General features: G+C 40.7%; 1 protein-coding gene across 3 annotated transcripts in view; it reads left to right on the forward strand.

Annotated features, from left to right (window-relative positions):
• The window catches only part of FBN1 (fibrillin 1), a 4,097,759-nt gene that overhangs the window by 2,481,381 nt on the left and 1,593,400 nt on the right, over positions 1 to 22,978 (forward strand). For all 3 annotated transcript variants that reach the window (XM_044077620.1, XM_044077621.1, XM_044077622.1), the window contains exon 33: positions 18,648 to 18,770. In XM_044077620.1, coding sequence (XP_043933555.1) covers positions 18,648 to 18,770 — 123 coding nt within the window. The remainder of the gene's footprint in view (positions 1 to 18,647; positions 18,771 to 22,978) is intronic.

A 22,978-nucleotide genomic window follows, 5' to 3' on the forward strand; every position in this document is an offset into this window, starting at 1 on the left:
AGGGTCCAACAGTCATATCAAATACTGGTTAGGAAGAGGTAGTGGGCACATTCATAGAGGTCTATCAGGGTTCTGAACCATCATGTTTTGTTTGAGAGGACATCCCACTAAAGAAAACAAACAAACCAAATAAATAAATAAATAAATAAATAAATAAGCATGTTTCACGCACTTGGATGCCCTAGGAAAAGGAATGACTTGAATTTTCACAAAGCCTATACAAAGCCATTCTATCTTTAAAGCCCCCTTCTTTTCTTGCCACTCCTTAACAAATCCCCCATCCCCTACAGAGGAAGTATGAGTTTCTGTCTGATGAGGATAAGGAATTTGATGCTGATGAGGATTCCTTAGCATACATATCTCAGATTCACTCCCATGGACAGCTTACAGATCAGATGGTGGATGTAGATACGGATTGGAAGGCGAAAGGGAGTGGGGTAGTGGTTGTAGAGGAGTTTTGAAAGGAGCTGGTGGGAGGTAGTTGGCTAGCTGGTGATTGGATGGTTTTGGTAAAAAAATTGTTAATGATGTTAGCAATTTCCTCTGGAGTTTTAAGGCCGCGTGTTGAGGGGGTTGGGGTAGAGGTTTGCCCAGGGTGGAGCAGTTTGTTTATGCCGGCCCAAAATTTTTTGAGGTTTGTTCTGGTGTTTTTGCTGAAGGTGTTGATAGTTTTTTTTTTTACTAACAGTGTGGCTTTCTTGGTATCATTCCTTAGTTGTCAGAATTTAATATGGTCAAGTGGGTCTTTGGAGGTGTGCCATTTGTCCCATGCTTTATTTCTTGCTATGATCTTGGTTTTGGCTACTTTAGAGTGCCAGGGGGCGTTCTTAGTTTTGGCTGTGAGGGTGCAGATGGGAGCGTGGGAATCTAGAATGGAGAAGAATTTAGACTTAAAGTAGACTACAGCATCATCTAGTGGAAGTTCTTTACGTATGACCCAATTGCATGCCCTGAGTTCATTCTAAAGGTCAGTGGAGTTAAAGCTCTTGTTGTTTCTGATAGATTTATATAGAACTTGGTGGTGGTTATCTACATTATGCTTAATGATGTAAGTAAGTAGGTGGTCACTTATATCATCTGGGAGGGTACCCATGTTATACAGGTCTGGGTGATTGTTGATAAGAATCCAGTCCAGGATACTGCCTTTGTAGTTGGATTTATTTATTCTGGTGGGTGAGGATATAAGTTGGGTATAACCGTGAAGGTTTATATGGGTGGTGGGAGATTCAGAGGAACAATTGTTCCAGTAAATATTAACATCTCCTAACACCATAGTTACAAGGGGGTATGTGTTGGAAAGCCATTGGAGGAAGTCTTCTAGGGTATTTGCATTGTTTCCTGGGGGGGGGATATAAATGCAGGCAATGAATATAGATTTACTTTTGTTAAGCTGTAGTTTGCTAACTAGGGCTTCTGCATTATTGAACAGGGGGGGGTTGTTGTGGGGCTGATGTGACATCTATTGTGTTTTTAAACAGAACTGCTACTCCTCCACCTTTTCTGGTGTTACGGTCTAGTCTAAGTATGTTGTACCCTGGTGGGATAACCTCATCATTTTTAGTTACTGGTTTTAGCCAAGTTTCTGTAAGACATAGCAGATCAGGTGAGTAGGTAGCTAGACGGGCATGAAAAGTATGGACCTTGTTGTTAATACTCCTGATGTTTAGGTGACAGGTTAGGAGGGAGTTAAGGGACCTTAAATTTGACCATATCTTGAAGGTGGTAGTGGGCTGGGAGCTTGTGGGAAGGGTGGGTCCAGGGTTAGGGTGGATATCCCCATCCCTCAACAGAGTAAATTGTACAGTGATTATTAGTTTCAGCGCTTTACTTATTATTTTATGATAATATCTAGTTTTGGGGGAGATGGACCGTGGTCTAGTTAGTTGGTGGTTGTTAAAAGTGGAGAGGATAGGTTTGTAGTGAGCTAGGGATTGATCTGATTCACTCAAGGTGCGAGCAGAGATGGTATGAGATATGGGGTGGTGAAAGCCAAGATAGGGCTGGTTTTCATAGATGGTGAGGAGATATAGCCCAGGCAGTATAACTGAGAGGAACATAATTGGTCTCATCTTGATAGCAGTGGTACTAGGTAAGGAATGTGGGTGGAGAATTAAGAGGGTTGTTGGCAGGAAGAGGTGATGTATGGGGGTGGTGTATGGATGTGTGGGTTATCTGTGATAGGTTGTAGAAGGTGGGGAGTGGTTTATTGGGCTTAAAGTTAGCACTAGCTAAATTGACCTACCCTGGCAGCTGATCTCCTCCCACCAGAATATTTACAAAAAAGGGTGGATGCCATTGCATATCCTGTCTCAATCATAATAAACTGCACCTTGACTGAAGCCACTATCCCCTCTCTCTGGAAGGTTTCCCATGTCATTCCCCTTCATAAAGGAGGGAATTCTTTAGAGCTGTCAAACTTCTGACCAGTAGCCATACTGTCACCATTGGCCAAAAGTATGGCCACAATTATGGAAAAGTGCATCCACAACCAATTAATGCACTATCTCACCCAAAATAAACTACTGGTCAACTCTCACCATGGTTTTAGGCCACACCACAGCACCACATCAACCCTCCTATTATTCTCTAACTCTATCAACGTCAACCAAAACAATAACAAACTTACCTCTTCGCTCTTCCTAGATCTCTCTAAGGCCTTTGATATGGTCAATCACCAACTGCTTCTCCGTACCTTGAAGGAACTGTCACTGAATAGTAGCTCTATTAAATGGTTCCAGTCTTACCTGTCTAATAGACAACAAGCTGTTTTATGGCAGAATACCCTATCCACATGTCTACCCATTACTCTAGATGTTCCCCAAGGCTCTATACTAGGACCACTACTCTTCTCAGTCTTTATCCATGACCTACCCACCATCATTCCCAAGGCCACCTGCATCCAATATGCGGATGACTCTACTTTAATATGTACCGCTTCCTCCTCAACTGAGCTTAGGACTCTAACCCGGAATACTTTCAATGATGTAGAAAAAGAGTTTGCAAACTGTCAGCTTCTATTAAACCCCAACAAAACTAAACTGCTCATCTTTTCCCCCACCTGCAAATCCTCCTCACCATTCTTTACTATAAGTTCCAACAATGGCACAATTATATCCCCAGATACTCACACAAAATTCCTGGGCGTCACAGTCAATAACGTCCTAAAATATGATATTCATGTCAATCAAACCATCAAATCTGTCAAGAAAAAACTGGGCTCCCTATACAGGATCAAACCCTTCCTCACTCCTTTTGCAAGAACCACTATCGCTCGGTCCCACCTACTTTCTACCCTCCTCTATGCCTCCCCCCTCTTCACTAACCTGAACCAAGCCGCTCTTACCAAACTTGCTAGTTGTTACAACCATATTGCTAGATTTGCTACAGGTGCTACTTCTAGGATCCACCATTGTATCAACCTAACTCAACTAGGATGGCTGGAGTGGCCCAATCTTCTCTGATACAACCAGCTTGTAATAACCCACAAAATACTATATCAACCCGAAAAAACACCAGCACTAAATAAGATCATCAAACCATACAGCAACCTGAGGTCACTATGTTCTGCTGACAAACTGCTGGTACAAACAACTAAGAGCATAAATGTGGCTGGGGACTCTCTATACTAACCTCAGTAGGCAAAACTTGGAATATGCTACCTGCTGAACTTACTCACCAATCCTCCTTAACCTAGTTCAAAAAAAGCCTCAAACTACACTTCCAACAGCATTGGCAATGTCCCTGCTTAAACCCCGACTAATCACCACCCGCTGTTCCTGCAAACTCTCCCTAAGCATTTCAATCATATACTCTAATAAGTGTATGAATTCTTGAAGGGACTTAGCCCATAACTGCATGTATTATTGTCTGAAACTGAAGCTGCATGATTTTGATGTTGTCTACTATGTTTTATCTAAGTTTGTAACCCTACTGAAAACTGCATATTATACTTATCTCTAAATGTTTCTATTGTTCCTAATGTATTTGTACTCTGCTTTCTAGAGCTTTTCTCCCAGGCCTCCGCTGAAAATGGACATATATCCAGTCGGACTTTCCCAGTAAACAAATGTAAAATAAAATAAATAAAAATTGTTTTTGATTTTTTTAAAACACCTTTATTGAATTATCACTTCTGAAATAGCAAATTTACATGTATACAAAAGTAATCAAACCGTATTAGATTAACATTAACAAATATTATAGCTCACATGTATTGCTATATATCTTATAACCTAAGCAGAAATACATAGATCATTACATTTCTGCCCCTTTTTAAGCAAGAAACATCTTTATTAAACCACCACTTACAACATAAATAAGCATACATTAATATCAATGAAAATGAACCACACCAACACAATCCTAGCTGCAGCATTTTACATCACAAACCATACTGACACACTCCCAGTTGCAAATATTATGCATCACTTATAATCTACCCAGTCATTTCCAGTCAAACATTATGTAGCTCATTTATGTCCTGTCTTCTTTTAAACCTCATTCCTCCCCTTTATGTACTGTTCCCACAATTCCCATTTTTTCCTATCTAGTTTGCTCCTACCCTTTTCTAAAGATCTCAGTTCCAGTTGTTTTATCTCTGTTAATATATTCACTACTTCTAATATAGTTGGTTTAGAATTTGATTTCCATTTTCTAGTAATTGCTTTTTTACCAGCCATCATAATTAGACACAGCAAGGCCTTACCATGTCTACGCAATTCCGATTCTGTAAAATAGCTCAGAAAAATCATCTTCTTCAACACACCAGTTCACCCACCCGGCATCTCTGACAGCGCATGCAGCAGGGAATCCTTAAAGTACGCCAACCCACCGCAATCCCAGAAAATATGTGCCCAAGTACCTCTTTCTTCCCCATCACACCTCCAACATTTGCTCTCTACCTGAAGAAAATTTCTCTGGAGTCTTCCTGGGGTGTAAAAATATCTATGTAAACAATTCCAAGCAAAAATCCTAAATCTTCTCAATTTTGGTGCATGTTTGGGAGACATACATATATCCAAAAATTGCTTATCCAGTTTCTCTTCCCAATCCTTTCTAATCTCCTCTGATGATATTTTATATGCTGTACTGATTATTAATTTTTAATGGCAGCTTCTGTTCTAGATTCTACTAAAAACTCTACCAGTGCTGGTCTTTCATTTAGGACCCCCCCCATTTCTTTCCCTTTGCCTATACTCTGATATCAGTCCTTGATAAGGAAAGCAATCTCTAACCGGCAGTCCAAATACATTCTTGGCCTCTTCCCATTCTATTACCTTTCTTTCTGCAGTTATTTGCTAAATGCTTCCATTGCCCTGTTCATAACGTCTAAGCTTACTCTGTCTAATGCTTTCCCTGCATCAAGACCCACAACAACAATAGTATCTTCTTGCATTCTGCTTCTCTCTGGATCATCATTCTGTTAATGTTGTCATCTGTTTGCCTCCCCTCCAGAAAACCACATTGATCCATACCTATCAATTTTGGCGTTACTTTTGACATTCTTTTAGCCATTATAGACATGAACACTTTATAGTCATGGTTTAGTATTGAAATGGGCCTGTATGAAGCTGGGTCTAATGGATCTTTACCCTCTTTACGTATTATAGCTACCTCTGCTTTCTTCCAAGATGTTACCTTCCAGATATTTATCAGTCTTTTCCCTCCTACCATCTATTCCTGGGGACTTTTCTGTAGATTGGTCATATATCACAATTTTTATCTCATCGCCTCCTATCCTAACAGTTAGTAATTGAACCTCATCTACCTCTAACTTTGGCATATTTAATTTTCCATAAACATTTCCATGTGTATATTTTCTTGATTTCCATATTTCTCTGCTTTATACAGACTTTCATAGAATTTCCAAAATATTTCTAATACCTATACAGGATCTCTTGTCACCTTCCTTGTTGTAGGCTCCCTAAGCTTGGAGACAGCCCTTTCTATTTTCTGTTTCCTGAGTCGTTGTGCTAAACATTTTTCTGCTCTGCTGTTATTATCAGAAACAGTTGATTAACAGCAGTATTTCTAAACGTATGCACATTACTGAGGTAATCCCTTATTTTCTGCTTAGAATTCTGCAGTTGATCCTCTTCTTGTTTTGTGAGATTCCCCCCCCATTCTGCAATACTTTAACATTTGTCAGTCCCTCTAAATAATTATTGTTACTTCTTGACCATGGCTCCTTTTATTTTATTTCCACCCTATTTTAACCTCCACCTTAATTTTATCTCACTCCCTGGATATATTTTCAGAAGAAATTTTTATCTTCTCTAGTAGCTCCTGAAAAATCTCCACTACCCATTCCTTAAATTCCTCTCTTTTCAGCAGATAGGTGGGAAAGCGCCAGTGTCTCATTTTATGTCATTACCCTGTGTTTTATTTTAGTTATTTTTGGCGCATTATCTGAAATAGTTATTGGGTGCATATCAAGACCTTCAATTAAATGCACATGTTCCTGTGAAATGTAAATTCTGTCTAGCTTAGCCCAGTTTTTATATCTTGGGGAATAATATGTATATTCACTTCAAACTCCTGTTACTGAATTCACAGCTTCCATGCCAAATATTTTCTTAAATTTCTTCAAATATCTATCCTTCTTTGTTATACTTTCCCTTCTAGGCCCTCCAGACACATCATCACTGTGAAAATCACATTCCAGTCCCCACCTACAAGTAATATTCCTTGCTGAAAACTGATTATTTCTCCCAAAATTTTCTTAAGCTCCATTATAGCAGTTTTACATGGAATATAAATGCATGCCAGTGTAATCCTCCTCCCTTGCCAGTAGCCCCTTAGTGCTACAAATCTCCCATTATTATCTTTTTTATCCTCTTCTATCACTATTGGAGCACATGTTGCAATTAATATTAAATACTCATTTTTTCCTTTATCCCAGGTATTCTGCTAAATAACCACCTTGAAAATCTTTTTTTATCAAATTCACATGTTCAGTTCTAAGTGTGTCTGATGTAACATAGCTATTTGCACTTTACCTTTTTTAATATAGTTCACTACCCTTTCTTTTTTGTATTTATCTGAGACCGTTAACTGACATTTAAGACATTACAGAAATCATCATTGCATTAAAAAGTTGTTATTCCCACCAATTATACATAACACCTTTTTTGTTAAATGTCAGGTTCCAGCTTTTGTGTTGCATGCATACACTGTTTGACAGGTTGAGCTTTTATACAGTTGTTTCTTGTTATATCCATTTGAGCCTACGTCACATCTTACAAAACTTTTTGGTTTATTGAAAGCCCTCAAACAAACAAAAAAAGTACCCCCAATAGTCCCCTAAAACCCATTAACTTAATACTAGCACACATGACTATGTACATCTTCAAATTCTGAAGTTTTACCCTCCTAATAGGAACAAAATTTCCAAAATGACAGCCAGACTCATAGACTTGAGTTAACCTAAAAGAAAGGTTAAACATACTAAGACACATAGTGCAGTCTGTGCTAATAAGTGCTAATTGATTTTGTCTTTTCTTTATATCTCTCCCAGCTGGCAAACCCCTGAATGCTTTCAGAGAACATTATGTCCTAACCATTTTATCTTCTCAGTTTTTCCCCTCAGCCAATCACTGTCCACCAGCCTGTAGCCAGTTTATCTTTACCAGATTTTCTCCATGGAGACATGAGAACCAGTTAGCCAGTTTCTTTTTATCAGATTGTTTCCATGGAAACATTAAGACCATTTGCAGAATTGCTACTGAGCATACGTGTTATTCAATATTATTTTTCATTTACTTGCTTACTCTTAAAACTTGTTACTAAATCAATCTAAGGTCCTTAATCCAGTAATTTCCCCAGGTAAAAAGCATGTTAATTTTTCTTTTGTCATGCTGTTTTAACCAGGTTTTTCCTTTGCATTGCCTACATTTCTTAAAACTGAACAAGAAGAAAGAGAGAAGAGAAAAAGAAAAGAAAAAAAACAGCAGCATCTGTTTACTATCCCCATTACACTTAAAAGTAACTGAGAAAACTTTATAGCATGCAAAGAAAACCATACACCCCCAAAATAGTGCTATTAAGAAAAAAATATTTGCTTACAGTTAACAGTTTCCCTCTTCTTACCCTCCCCAAATGATTTTTGAACATTAATGACATGAAGTAGGGCATATGCCTTAGAGTCCCCCAGAAGTCCAGCAAATTCTGAAAAAGTCCAATATTTCCAGATTTTCTTGTTCTAGCATATTTCACACATTAATTATTGCATTGTAATTCCACATTAAGTTGCTGGTTGTATTACTATTCATCTACATCTCCCATATCCTGTCACTGTTTCATTTCCATTGTACTTTCAGTTCTTCTAGTTGGCTTTCATGCTACCTTCCTTCACTCCAACATTTTTCATTGAAACACTGGAGAAGTTTCACAGGTACAGTATTTCTGTGGTCTTTATTACCAGAATAACAAGAAACAGAATATCTTTCTCTTTCTCATCTCACTTTTTGTTGGACAAACATTTGTATTTCCTGCTTAGCATGTACTTCATCAAAAAATGAATTTGTCCCTCCAGGGAAGAATACTTTGAAGACAGCTAGGAACAGTAGTTTGAATCTCACACCTCTGTCTCAACATTCCCTGAATAGTGGAATAAATGTGCTTCTCTTCTGCCTGGTGTACAATGAGTAATCATTCTCCACAAACACTCTGCTGTTTCCCACTTTTAGAAATGTTGTCCTTCTGCCACAGTTTTGCCAAAATCAACTCCTTTTGCTGGTAGGATTGCATCTTTACTATTAAATGTCTAGGTTACTTTCTCATAGCCAGGTTTGGAGCATACACATAATATGCCCTTTCAACTAACAACTCCTGCTGTGGAATACCAGTCCAGTTGCATATTTGTGCTTTCATAAAATTAATGCAGTCTGTTCCTTCCAGCTTCTCTGGGATAGCTGAAAATATCAGGGTTTCCCTATGTGATCTGTCCTCTAACTCTATTATTTTTTGAAACATCTATTCATGAGCAGTCTCCTATTCAGCCAGCCCTTTTTTCATTTTAACCTCTGATTTTTTTTCAGCTTTATCACCTCATCTGAATATTTGTTTAAAGCTTCATCCATTTTTCCATCCTTTTTTGTTTATGTTGGTATACTCTGTATGTTTCATTTATTTTAATCATGTCTGTGTGCAGTTGTCTTATATCTTCCTGTAGGTTACTGGAATTCATGTTTGATGGTTGCATTGCTTTTTGCTGAACAGCTGCAGAACTTTTCCCAGTCAGTGTTTCTTCCTCACCTTTTGTAGCTGATTTTTTCCAGGTCCTCTGTATTTATTTTCTCTAGGCAGCCAGGCAGTACACTTACTAGACAGTTGTTGAAATTTACCTGTAAACACAAGCCTACTGGCCTTCTCTGCTGAGTTTCAGTTTTCAGACTGGGAGAGCTAGAATTAAGCTGTTACTCAATGTTTAGCCAACTTGGAAGTGACTGCTAGCTTTTGATGATGAAGATTCCTTGTCCCCTTACTCTCCCATAGAAGAAATTTCCTTTGGATGAATATCACTAGGACGATGCAACACTTTGAATGGGAATTCAGGCATGTCTGACATACAGTAAAGATATAATAACTTGCGTGATGTTGGGGTCCTAAACCCACACTTGTTTCACTTGTCTGAGAGGTTTTCCTGGATGCTTTTGCTTCCACTTTTTCCTCCTCAGGTTCTCAGCCTCCAGCTCCTAAAAAGCCTGTCAGGATTTACTAAGTCTCTGAGGATTTGAAGTTTATCTACAAAAATCCTATAGCGGATCTTTCTTTTTTCTTTATTTCTGCTGATAAACCCCTTAAGTTGTTACCATCAACTAAAGTATTGCTATCAAATAGAGACAGGTGGGCCATGGACAGGTATGGAAAAAAAGGTCTGCACCTCCACAACCTTGGCTTTTAGGTCCCTAAATTAACAAACACATATGTCAACATTCCTTTTATTCATTCTGGTGATCTAAAGAAAACAATGGATAAGTTAGAGAATTTTAGTCATAAAGCACAAGCTGTGTCTATGCTCAGTTAGGATACCCAAGTAGTCAGATATTCCATTAAATGCAGACATGATGCTACAGAGGCTTCCTCCAGGGATGCTCCTGCTGTTTCTATTAAGAGAATATTAGGCTGGCCTCACCTGTGATCCCTCCCTGAGGATATCAAGGCCAAGGTACTGGATTTCCTCCTTCATAAGGACCACTTGTTTGTCCCGACTGCTGCTGAACTGTTCAAGACTCCACAGGAAAAGGGAAAAATAATGCAGGATTTGAAACAGATTTTTCTCACATCTGGTCCTAGATATCATAGGAACTTATCTGTGGAAGCAGACGCTACCACAAAAGGGCAGAAAGCAGCCCAAGAAAAGACTTTACAATAGGTTTTCCTGAAAATCCAAACCTGTAAGGTGCTTTTTCAAGATAAACTATACTCTGTCTGACTAGCTGCTGCCTTGTTCCTCCCTGCTTGGTCCACAAACCCCTCTGTCCTGAAGACTCACTCACTCCTTTCCAGTTTGGGAGTTTATCACAACAGACAAATAGGTCTTGTCCATCATCCAACATGGGTACAAAATATCTTGGAGGGAACATTCCTCTTGAAGAGGAATATTCCATCTCCCAGTCAGGTTCAACTTATTCCTCCCCTCATCCAGGAACTTTTCCTTGAGGAGGCTATAGAACCATTCCCAACCTCAGGCATAGGAAAAGGCTTTAATTTTAGATTATTCCAGGTTCCTAAGAAGAAGGGTACTTGGAGGCACATACTGACCTTGTCTGACCACAACACCTTTTTGCAAGTTCCATCTTTCAGGATGCTTTCCTTGCAGACTGTAATTTCCCTTATCCTTCAACAAGCTTTCCTTGTGTCTCTAGAGTTGAAAGATGCGTACCTATATATCCCTGTTCACCCCACCTACATAACATTCCTCAGGTTTACTGTTTTTCCTTTACTGTTTCAGCTCTCTGCTTTACCTTTTGGCCTATCTGCTGTTCCCAGGTCCTTCACAAAGTGCTTCACTCCAGCTATTGCCTTTTGCAAAACCCAGGGAATAAAATTATTTCCCTACCTGAATGACCTTCACATTTATGCCTCCTCCCAGGACACTCTTCTCCATCACCTCAGCTTCAGTGGATCACTTTTACAAGATTATGTTTTATTCTCAACGTCAAGAAGTATTCTCTGCCTGTATCCCAGGATCTAATTTTCTTAGGTTGCAGACTGAGTACCCTCAATTGAAAGTAGTATCCCTTCTCAACTACTTCCAGCCCTTGCTTTCCCAGGATTCCACCTTGGCAAAGGAATTGCTAAGAGCTCTGGGCTTCATGGCAGCCACACTATCCATGGTGCCATTACCCAGACTACATACGAGAAAGATCCAGTGGTACTTCTAGTCCCTTGGGTCTCAGCACTCCCATCCATTGGAATTCCAAATTACGCTTTTGCCTTTTTTAAAGAAGAAATTACATTGGTGGATATCTGAAATTGTACTCAACCCAGGAGTTCCCTTCTGCCCACTCTCATTCACCCAGGATCTTCATACAGATGTATCAGACATGGCATGGGGTACATGGATGAATCCCACAAGAGTTCAAGGACAATGGTCCCTGAAAGAGATAAGAAAACACATCAGTGTGAAGGAACTGAGGGTCCTCATTCAAGCCCTACATATGTTCTCCCACTTCTGGAATCCAGGCACCCTAAGGATTTTCAGAGACAACAGTATGTTCATGTAATACATCAACAAACAGGTGGTCACCAAGTCCTACCAGTTGTACAGACTAGCTTTTCTGGCATGGGGCATAGCAATAAAAGCAGAATTGTCCCTACACGCTCTTTACATCCTTTCGGAAGACATTGTTCTCATAGACTAACTAAGCAGAGCCATGGAAGGCCCTTACAAGTGGATGTTGAACAGAGAGGTCTTCCTGGATTTAGTCCACAGATGGGGCACTCCTCAAATAGATAGTTTTACCTCCTACTGGAATAGACAGCTGCCCAGGAAGATGGTACACAATGTCCCTGAACTGGCGGGGGGAGAGTTCCTCTACATTATTTCCTGTCTACCCCTGATTTCAAATGTTCTACTGAAGATCCAAAGGGTGAAATCAAAACTTTTACTGGAGACTCCCTTCTGGGCCAGGCAACATTGGTTCCCCATATTCCACCTAGGTAGGGACCATCACTACAAGTTACTCCATAAAGTGGACTTACACAAAACGATGGCTGTCTGATCCACCTCAACCTGCAGGCTCTCAACCTGACTATTTTGTGATAGAATCTAAATCTTTTTCAGAAACCAGTTTTCTGATTACATGTTCCAGGAGCTGCTGGAGGTTAGAAAACCTACCACTAGAAAATCCTACATCTTCAAGTGGAAAAGATTTATTATCTGGTTTCTCAGGAAGAATGATAAACCCTTTCAGGTAGGTATGCCTGTTATCCTATCTTACTTGTGTGAGTTGCTCAAAAATGGAGTAGCCTGTTCCTTCATCAAGGCAAACTTGTCTACTTTTTCTGCCTGCATGCCTTTAAGTACTCCCTTACTCTACAGAACTGAGGTCAAACAGCTTTTAAAAAGTGTTCTTCACTTGAACTAATCTAGGAGGATTGTTCCACCTCCCTGGGGATTTGATTTTTTTTGGAAAAACTTACATTATAAATCCAAAAAATGGCAGGAGGAACCAAACAGAAAAATCCACAGATCCAGAGAAAAAAGGAACTTCGAATGTTCTATCTGTAGTGGCAACGGAAATGCAGGATCCTAACGAAATATATCTACAAATCCTGCATCCGTGGCAACAAAACATATCTTTCTTCTTGATCATAACTTGATCTTTGTTTAAACTATTATGTTCAAGCAACTTTTTAATATTGTAATTACAATATTAAAAAGTTGCTTGAACATAATAGTTCAGAGGTCCTCAGGGGTGGTGGCGTTAACAACCTCTGGATTGGGTCTGAGAGCTTGGGAGTTTTCAGATCTGTTATGATCCTTGATAGCTTTGACCCCAACTTGATCAGCGCCGGTAGCTCCTTGGAGCTGTGGCATCAAGGATGGAGTATATGGTTCTGGTTTCAGGATCATCACTCCGTCTCAGAGATTGGGCCTTAGATAGCTCGGCTCCGATCTTAAAGTGGGGTCTGGACATGGCCCCTTCAGGTTTGGGGTTGTCTTTGGCACCTTCGGGTTCTGGGACCCCTGGATCCAAAAAGCCTGCTTCAGCCTTGGCCTTCGACGTTGTGGAAAGGATGTTCTTGATTAGAGGGAAGGGTTGGATATCTCTAGCTGATACCCTCTCCCATTTTCCATCTATTTCCCCTGACCATTCTTCAAGCTGTTCCCAGACAGTCTGCATCAACTAGCTGCCCCCTCGGAGGGTTACCCCCATTTTAACCCATCTTCTCCAGCTCTGTCAGAGTGGGAGATTTTGGAGAGGAGAAAGTTCATGAGGAAGCCCTTGGATTCTCTGGAGGAATCCTTCACCGAAGATACTAATCTCAAGGAAGGAGAGGGTTCCCCCAAGTCCATGTGTGATGGCACATCCTTTGGTGTTTTATTGGAACTGATCACCTGCACAGGGGCTGGACCACTGAAGCTCTCTTTCTGGAGGAATCAGTTTTTCCGGAGGCCTTTAGCATAGGCCCATCCATGCCCTGGGTGGTGCCCCCCCTCCAGATGCCCTCATAAACCTGGTAGCTGGGGGGCATGGAAGGAACCTGACACAGTAGAAACAATACCTTGAAAAATGGAAAAAGTTCTTGACCCCCCCCCCCCCCCAAATACAGGCCTTATTTGATCAAGGGTCCAGCCGTCGTTGTTGTTGTGCTGGCAGCAGCTACCAAAAAGTAGATTTACAGTGAGAGCTCCTCGATCCAGCCCTCGAACAGGGAGTCTCAGGTGCTGAATCGATTAGGGAACAATCCTATGCCTCATCCACCTTTACTTTGATGGCTGTTAATTACCTATTGCACTTGACAAGGCTTCAGTGAGATCTTGTCTCAGAAGTGTCAAGCACCCTTAAGGCACAGCTGTCTCAGGATACTGAGAAGAAGCTGGAGACTCTTTTGTCTACCTTGACTTCCATTGTCAGCATTTCTATGAGACTCATTTTGAATGCATCTTTCATCAGTGCCCCTTTTGACATGTCCTCCTTACTTGGACCCAGTGTCAGGGATATGTTGACATGGAGCAAACAAGGTGGGAACACACTGTCTACCATGAGAGTTCACTTTTCCACACACACACACACAGCCCCCGCAGTCCTTCTCTAGGAATCACAAAGGAGGTAAATGTCTGTTCTTCAGGAAGTCACAGTTTTCTTCATAGAATGCTCCTCTGGAAGGTTCCTCCCGAGGGCATGGGGAATTATAATGTTCACCTCCATAGGGGCAGAGGAGGTCTGCAGAGTCAGGGCTTCTATGGGCTTTTTCTGGCAGGCTCTTTTAGTGATCCTGTAGGGTTTCCCAACTGCTTGCCTCTGGAGGCAGTTGGGGGTCATCTATTTCTCACCCCAAAGCCTGAGAGGCCATCACCTCAGATGCCTGGGTGGTGAGAGTCATATCAAGAAGGTATGTTATTCTTTTTATAGAATTTCCAAAAGCTCTTCCAAAATGTCTCTCTGATGTTCCACCCCATCAGAAACTTTTCACAGTCGCTTAGAGCCAAAAGCTGCTTGCAAACTGAGTCATTCAATAGGTCCCACTAGACCAGAGAGGATCTGGGGTCTATTCCAGATTCTTTTAAGTACCAAAGAAGACAGAGGACCTCAGACCGGTCTTGGACCTGAGCAAGCTGAATCAGTTCATCAAAAAAGACCAAGTTCTGGATGGTCACAATACAGTCCATAGTACCTCTACTGAGGGAGGACAATTGGATGTGCTCAATAGACCTCAAGAACACCTACCAATGCATAAAGATAGATCAACGTTCTCTGAGGTTCCTTTGTTTCTGCCTGGGAGCCAGTTACTATCAGTTCTGAACCCTGCTGTTTGGTCTCCCCACAGTCCCTTGGGTATTTACCAAGTGCATGGCAGTTGTCACAGCCTGGCTCCAGCTGCTTAGATTTCAGGTCTTCCTGTATCTTGACAGTTGGCTCCTCACAGCCCCCACAAAGGTATCATTGATATTGGCCGGAGATTGCTTGCCAGTTACCCCAAATCAAGCCTTCAGCGTGTACAAGTCTTAGAGTTCATAGGGTATAAACTGGACACAGTCCATCAGATTGCCAGGCCCCAAAGCTCTAGAGTTGTTGGTCTTTGTACTTGGCCCCTGTCAGTCCTTGCAATTCCCAACCTTCTGGTTCACGCTGTTCTGATGCTTTTGGGTCATATGGCAGCATCAGTAGGACTGGTCCCTCTGACCAGGTATCACATGAGGTCTCTGCAGTAGACAATGGCTGTGCAGTGGTCACTCCTTACGCATCCATTAGATTTCCCAATATGTCTCACAAGAGTGTGTCATAAGCAGATTCAGTGGTAGTTACAGCTTCCCTTAATTCGACTAGGGAGACCATTTGTAATTCCTTCTCCTTTGAAACAGTCACCATGGCCACCTCCCTCCTGAGCAGGGGGGGCATTTTGAAGGTAGGACTGTTCAATGGTCTTGGTCTTCTGCAGAGGCTCACATTCACATCAGCATTCTGGAGATGAGAGTGGTCCTCCTAACATTGCAGGCTTTTAAGGATGTCCTCCTCAGAGGTATGATTGCATTACAAATGGACAACATCAGTGGTTTGGTACCTCAACAAATGGGAGAAACTTGTCTTTACTCTCTTTATTGGGTAGCCATGAGGGTCTAGCAATGGGCAATCTTCTCTTCATGGTTTCTGGTGGCAATGCATATCATGGGGAAGTCCAACATTCTGGCTGACAGCTTCATCAGGAACATTCTGTTGCCCCACGAGTGGTCCCTGAATCTGGCAGTGGTCGCTCATATTTTTCAGTGCTGGGGCACTCTCTGTTGCACCCTGTTTGCATCTCTTTCCAGCATCAAGTGCAACAACTATTATGCCCTTGTTCCTCCGAAGGGACAGGCACCCAGGGACACTCTGACATTTGCTTGACCTCCAGGTCTTTACTTTTATCCCCTAGTTCCCCAGCATAGAGCCTCTGTGATCCTCATCACCCACTTTTGGCATTGCCAAATATGGTTCCCTTTCTGTGGCCTCTTCTGAAATATCCTCTTTGGGTGTTAGATCCCATTCCAGATCTTATCTCTCATAGTGTTGGGCTTGATCCCCGCATCTTCAGTCCTTCAGGTTGACCACATGGTTGCTCCAGTTCCGTTGATGATCAGGAATCCCAAGCTTTCACAGGTGGTGGTCCATATACTGTCATCTTCTCAGAAAGAAGCCACTAAAAAAGTGTATACCAGTAAATGGAAGAGATTTGTTTTATGGGCAGAGGCTTGGAGACTTGATCCCTTTTCAGCCCTCTTAGAATCAGTTTTGAATTTCCTAGCTGAGCAATTTGGTTCAGGCTCTAGCTTCTCTACAGTCAAGGTTTCGTTATCACCCATTTTGAACTTTCGTATTGGTAGAGATAACATGTCCTTGGCTCCTCTGAAGATTTCCAAGGCCTTGTACAAGTACTTGTCTTCTTCATCCTCCAATATGGGATTTGGTTTTTCCATGTCCTTTGTTCTTCAAGTTTTGACTGGCCCCCTTTTAAACCTTCAACCTTCTCAGATTTGAAGCTTTTGTCTTGGAAATCGTTGTTTTTGTTGGTGATTACCTTTGCCAAAAGGGTTTCAGAATCGTAAGCACTTGATTCTTCTCCTCATTTAATTTTCCATCAGGATAGGGTTTCATTTTGTAAGAACCCTTCCTTTTTATCAAAGGTCACGTCTGAGAGTGAACTTCACAGTTCCATTCATCTTCCTGTGTTCTTTCCCAATTTTTCCAACAAAGGTGAATACCTTCTTCATTGTTTGGATGTGCATAGGCACCTACGATTTTATCTTGACTGCACCAAGTCCTTCAGAAAGTCTAGCTAGTTGTTTGTTTCCTTCTCAAAATCAAAGCTGGGCTCATCTGTGTTTAAAGTAATGTTACCCAAGTGGCTATCACATTGTATTTTGTTTGTGTATTCTCTTGAGAGGCAAGACTCTTCTTGCAAAAGCCTAAAGGTCATTCAACTAGGGCTGTAGCTACTTCTACAACTTTTCTTTTGTAGTACCTATGGATGATATTTGCGCTAGATACTTGCTTGGGCCATCATACCTTTGTGTTTCATTATAAGATGGACATTCAATCCAGGTCCAGAGCTTCTTTTGGTTCTACTGTGTTGCAGAATATCCTTCCTTAGTTCCTCCCTAGGAATTGTCATGGCTGGAGACTCTGTCCCACAGGTTGAATCCAGAAGGAGCAGACAACATCAGATAAGAAAGTTAGAAAGTCATGTACTCACCATAATGATAGATTTGTGTTGTCTGTCTCCATCTGGTTCAACCTTACCACCTCCTGCCCCAACCTTCTTGTTAATTTGCCAAATATTTACTCAGTGATGACTGGACAGCAGGGGTTTTTCATTCTGATCACTTAGAGTCTCACATTTCCCCTGGGTGTTCTCATTGTATCTGTGTAGGAATTGGGGAGTAGTTGGATATGTTTTATCATTCTATTCTTTCTAATGAGGCAAACTCAATCTGGGGAGTTGATGGTGAAGCAGGTATTTATGTGTAAGGGAGCTGAGCCAAGATGAGCTAAAGGCTTTAGAATTAGCCGATGTCAGATCCAAAGTCCCATAGCTTGAACCAGGCAAAGATAGACAACACGGATCTATCATTATGGTGAGTACATAACTTTCGTTTTTCTTGCACCCATCAAATCTAAATGAGAAAGTGGGAAATTTTGATGCAGAATTACATTTCATTACCCTTAATGTTTTTTTTGTTTCTCAGTGGGATAAATGGTTAACACAATCAACAATAAGTTCATGTGTACTCAGACTGGTACCCTTAATAATGTTCAAAGCAATTCTAGTGAATTAGTGACAAAATCCGTGAAAGAAAAACAATAGAAGCCAGTGCATTTACCATTGTTAATAAAAAGTGAAAGTGACTAAATGTCTGTGTGTCGTATGGGTGTTTTTGTGTGTGCTGGTTTGTGTTGGTGTGTGTGCATTCATGAGTGCATGTGTACCCACATGAGTATGCATGCATGCTTGTGTATGTGTGTGTGCTTAAGTGTGTCTGCACTGCATACTCTTATGTACGTATATGTGTGTGAGTGTGAGCATGCATTTGTATTGATGTGTGCTGTGTCTGTGCTGTGCTGTGTGTGTGTGTGTGTGTGTGTGTGTGTGTGTGTGTGTGTGTGTGTGTGTGTGTGTGTGTGTGTGTGTGTGTGTGTGTGTGCGTGTGTGTAGTCCTTGCTGTGACCTGGCACCCTATTCAGGATTAGGTTCCACCAAGACCATGAGTTGGATTAAGTAGGTAGTCAAATTACGGATGTATGATTGAATGATGCAATCTCTGTTTATTAAACAGAAGTACCAGGTTGTCATAAATGTAATTGTGTTCTATGCACCTGCATACTCTAGTAATGGGCGAGTCGGTAGTAAGGCAGTGTTTAAGTATTTTTACAGTTTGCTTTATATCTGTGAGATTGCTTCTGTAGAATTAAATTAACTATACTTTTATTCTGTTTCAGATATTAATGAGTGTGAAATTTCTGCACATAACTGTGACAAAAATGCAATATGCACAAATACAGCTGGGAGCTTTAAATGCAGCTGTAGCCCAGGCTGGAATGGAAATGGCATCAAGTGTCTAGGTAATGTAAAATGCAATATGCCTCAGATTGTACATTATGTGTATTTTAGATTTTTATTGTAAGGTTTATTGATTTTATTCTGTGCAGTCTTAAATTCTTATTTCTCTCGCTTAAAAAGTCACATAGCTTCTTTGTAAACTCCAGAATGCTCCAAGTTTACTATGCACAATATTTTATTTATTTACATTAATGGGGAAAGTGCTGGGTTATCAGACAGTATTTATAGTGACTGAGTTCTGCAAAGTTTATGGTATTCTTTTTCTGTCTAGTGAAAGGTTTTTGCTCTAGGTGGTAGTGGGTACAAACTCAAATACACTTATTTTTGTAGAAGGTCTTTGAGAAATTCAGGGCCCAATCTAAACAATTTAACATTTTTTCACTCCTTTTTACTGACTGTTCTGATTAATGAATACATTTCCATTTATTCCTTACTGTTTGCATCATAACTTTAAGCAGTAGGTGATCCCTTAACATCTAACTCAGAACTCTAGATTTTGTATAGTACATAGTATAGGGTGGAAAACATGTTTCCATTCCCTTTGTACTTTTTTAATCCACACCACCCCACCCACCATCTTATCATCTTCCTTCTTATGTTCAGAAACTCTGTGTTTTTTTTTTTTTTGGTCCCCTTCCCAGTTCATAGCCATATTTGTCTTTACTGCTCACATTAAAATTATATATTCCTCATTTCACTTTCTTACAGTTTCCTTCCTTTATCTCCATATACAAAACTCCCATATGCCTTTGAGATTCTTGCCACAAAATGCTCCCCCTCCCAACTCTTTTGCCATTGAGTCTTAGTCCATTCATACTCGCAAAACATTTGTCTCATCCCCATATCTGTTTTCTTCTTTCCTTTTCTAATCTTTTGGCTGTAAGAATCCATCTGTGTGTTATCCTCATGTACTGGTTCAAGATTTTATGTTACATCCTTGTCTGTCTTTCTGCCTATCAGATTTCATCTTAGGTTCTTGGGGTTGCTGCAAAACATCCTTTCTCTCTTTGACCTATTTATATATCTAAAATAAGCAGGAAAAATAATGTAGGCCAAAATTTACAACTAGATGAATCACCAGAGCCATAAAGAGACAGCAGTGGCCAAGGCCACTAAAATGATGGGTTACGTCTCCATAGACTAGTACTTTGGGTATAAGGTGTAATTCTGCTGTCTAGCTATCTGGTTAGACCACAGCTGAAATATTACACTAATTTCTGTAAATTATATGGGGAGAAGATTGTGAGACTATCAGAGAGGTTGCAAAAGAAAAGCTACCATGATGGCTGTTAAATAAAAGGGAGCACATATGAAGAGAAACTGGACAGGCTGTGGATGTACTCTGTAGAGGAAGAAAAAAGGATGGGACATGATTTGGTCTGCAGAACTCTTCTGAGGACTTCTGAATGAATAGATCTAAAAGGAAATGTGAGATTTGTAGGAGAAGCATGTTCTCTAAACAGCACAGGAAAACCTCAGCTTAAACATGACGAAATGCTGTTTCACAGACAGGAATAGTGTAGATTAAAAGGGCTGACAGAAAGGGTAGTGAAGAACTAATCAGTACAAGCCTGGCTGTGTGACACAGAGGGATAGAGCCCTGATAAGCCGTGAAGAAGCACCTGCTGACCTATGTTTCATTAGTAGCTTAAGTGCCAGAACAGCTGGGCATGGAGAGGGCATGTTTTTTTTTTTTTTTGCTGGCATGCCTTTACAGGAAAAAGGATTTGGTGGCTCCCTAACTTTTGACAGTTCCACTGCTAGTGTAGGCAGAGGCTGGTCCTTGCCATTTATGGCCAAAATTGTGGTGGGGACATTGCTATATAAGCTGGAATGTCAGGATCTCTGTCAGGGTGCAAAAGGGATTGTGTACGCTCCAGTATGGAGCACTGATAGCACCAGCAGTGATGTGGATTCCTGCATAACCACCAATTGGATAGGCTTAAGAATTTATACAAAAATCCTGTCACGGCTGCCTAGTTGATTGCTATATCACAAACTGCGTTTGCCTGATACAGAAATGAATGGGCCTCAGATTCTCTGGCACTACAAGGGAACAAATAGGCACTGGAGCTCTCGCCCCATTGAGGAATGAATAGGTGGCCACAGCAGCATCTTGGTGGTCATCAGGCATGTAGGAGAAAAATCACTTAGATAAAGAAAAAAAAATTAAAAAAAAAATCAAATCTGTTTGGGTTTTCAGCTGGACATAGAATTAACAGAGTATTTTGACAACTATAGGATGCATTTGTACAGACCAAGTGTCTTCTGCTTGCATTTGCATGTGTATCTATATGTATGTTTAGACAGCACAGTGGCTCAGTGGTAAGATTTCTGCCTCATAGCTTCAGGACTTGGGATTCAGTCCTGGTCTCTAGCCAATGCCTTTATGGGGTTTGTATGTTGTTCACCAAACACACTGCCTTGCTGGCATATGGGTAAAAGCACCTTTCCACCCTCCTTCTGGCAGTCAGTCCAAGCTCAGATCTTGTCCTACTGGCTGTCTATGAGTGAGAAGGGTCAGTCATGGCTCCCTATTGAAATGAAATGTTGGCACTCGTAATGCAGATTGCCAACAGGCATAAAAAAAAGACAGGAGAAGAGCAGATCCCAAAAATTGTTTTTCTCCTTAAAACTTATTTTTGCAGAAGGGGCAAGCCTCCCCCCTGAAACTTTTATTTTAAATGATTTTTTTTTTGTTTAAATTGCAGTTTTTTAAGTTAAACATTTCTGACAAGAATTTTTTATCAGTTTACAATTCATCTTTTTTTCTTATACTGTTTTAGGTTGTATCCATTCATTTTGACTGAAACTTGCACATTTTTTATAAAATTAGGGGACTTTTGCACACGTATTTTATGCTTGAAGCTATGTTATTGAAACTTTCATTTTATTCAGTGCAGTCTTTAAAGTAGTGACTTCTGCTGATAGAGACTTCAGATTACTTTTGGAACCATTTTGTATGCTAAACATTTCTGGCAGGATTTTTTTATCAGTTTATGATTTATTTCTTGTCTAATACTGTTTTAGGCTGCAACCATTCATTTGGACTGAAATTTGCCTTCTTTTTTTTTTACAAAATTGGGGGACTTGTGTGCATGTATTTTGCACTTTGAACAGTGTTACTGAAAATATTCTCATTTTCTTAGTGCAGTATTCATAATAATATTGCTGCAGAAACAGTCTTTAGATTGCTATTTAGAGGGAGAATAATGTGATTTGTCCCTCTGCTTACTGGGCTGACCATGAAGCCAGTATTTTGTATTGAGCTGGCTAGTTTCTTGTCACCTGACATGATGAACTCAGAACCCATGCTCCATGCCATCTTCCTCAGCTGAGCTAAAAAAGAATAAATAAAAAATATGCCTCAATCTATGGCTTATGACTACAGTAGCTCTAGCTTTGGGCAGGCTATTGGACCACTCACCTTCTGTTATCTGTAGGTCCTCTGGAGTGATCGTAATATTACAACTGTGCATGACAAGAGAGTCAGACACATCCTCTATGGCTGTACCATTGCTTGTTTCAGGTATAGGAGAATCAAACCCTTTAGTCACAGGGGAAATCAGGGGAGCAGACTTTGTTGCCACTACTGATACTTTTACCCCTGTGATTCTCCCCCTAGTGTAGTGTAGTGTAGTTTATGCTAAAAAGAGACAGATGGCCCTTCACATGCTGGAGCAACAATCTCTGACTGGTTTCCCACCTGAGATGGTGACTGTGGATAGATCCTTGTCTCGGACAGTTATTTACAGCGTGCATACACAGGTTTTAGTAATGCAGGTGCTTCCAACCCGAGTCTGTCTGCTAAGGATAGTCTATTTGAAGAGGATCTTGTGTCTGAGAAGTCTGACCTGTCTGTGTCAGATCAGTTTGTTTCCTCTGATGTCGAACATATACAGTGACCCAAACAGCTGTTTTTCTTTCCCTCCTTTGATCCCTGCATGGCGGATGTCTTCTAGAAAGCTTCTAGTTCTCCTCTGTTCTTTGAGGCTTTGCCTAAGAGAGAGTTTAAGAATTTTAGGGCATGCTTGGCCTTGCCTGGCCTCCAAGCCCTTTTGTCTGCAGACCCTTATTCTGTGACTCTAGTAAGATTTGCATATTAGAAGAACATGTCTTCTTTTTATCCAGTCCCAACTAGATTAGCTAGGCACATGACTGTAATCAAATGGAAAAGAGCTGGCATAGTCCAGTAGCTTTTATACTGTTT

The sequence above is a fragment of the Protopterus annectens genome, chromosome 7.part0 (genome assembly GCF_019279795.1).
Source record: "Protopterus annectens isolate FY-2018-M chromosome 7.part0, PAN1.0, whole genome shotgun sequence".
Classification (NCBI taxonomy): domain Eukaryota; kingdom Metazoa; phylum Chordata; order Ceratodontiformes; family Protopteridae; genus Protopterus; species Protopterus annectens.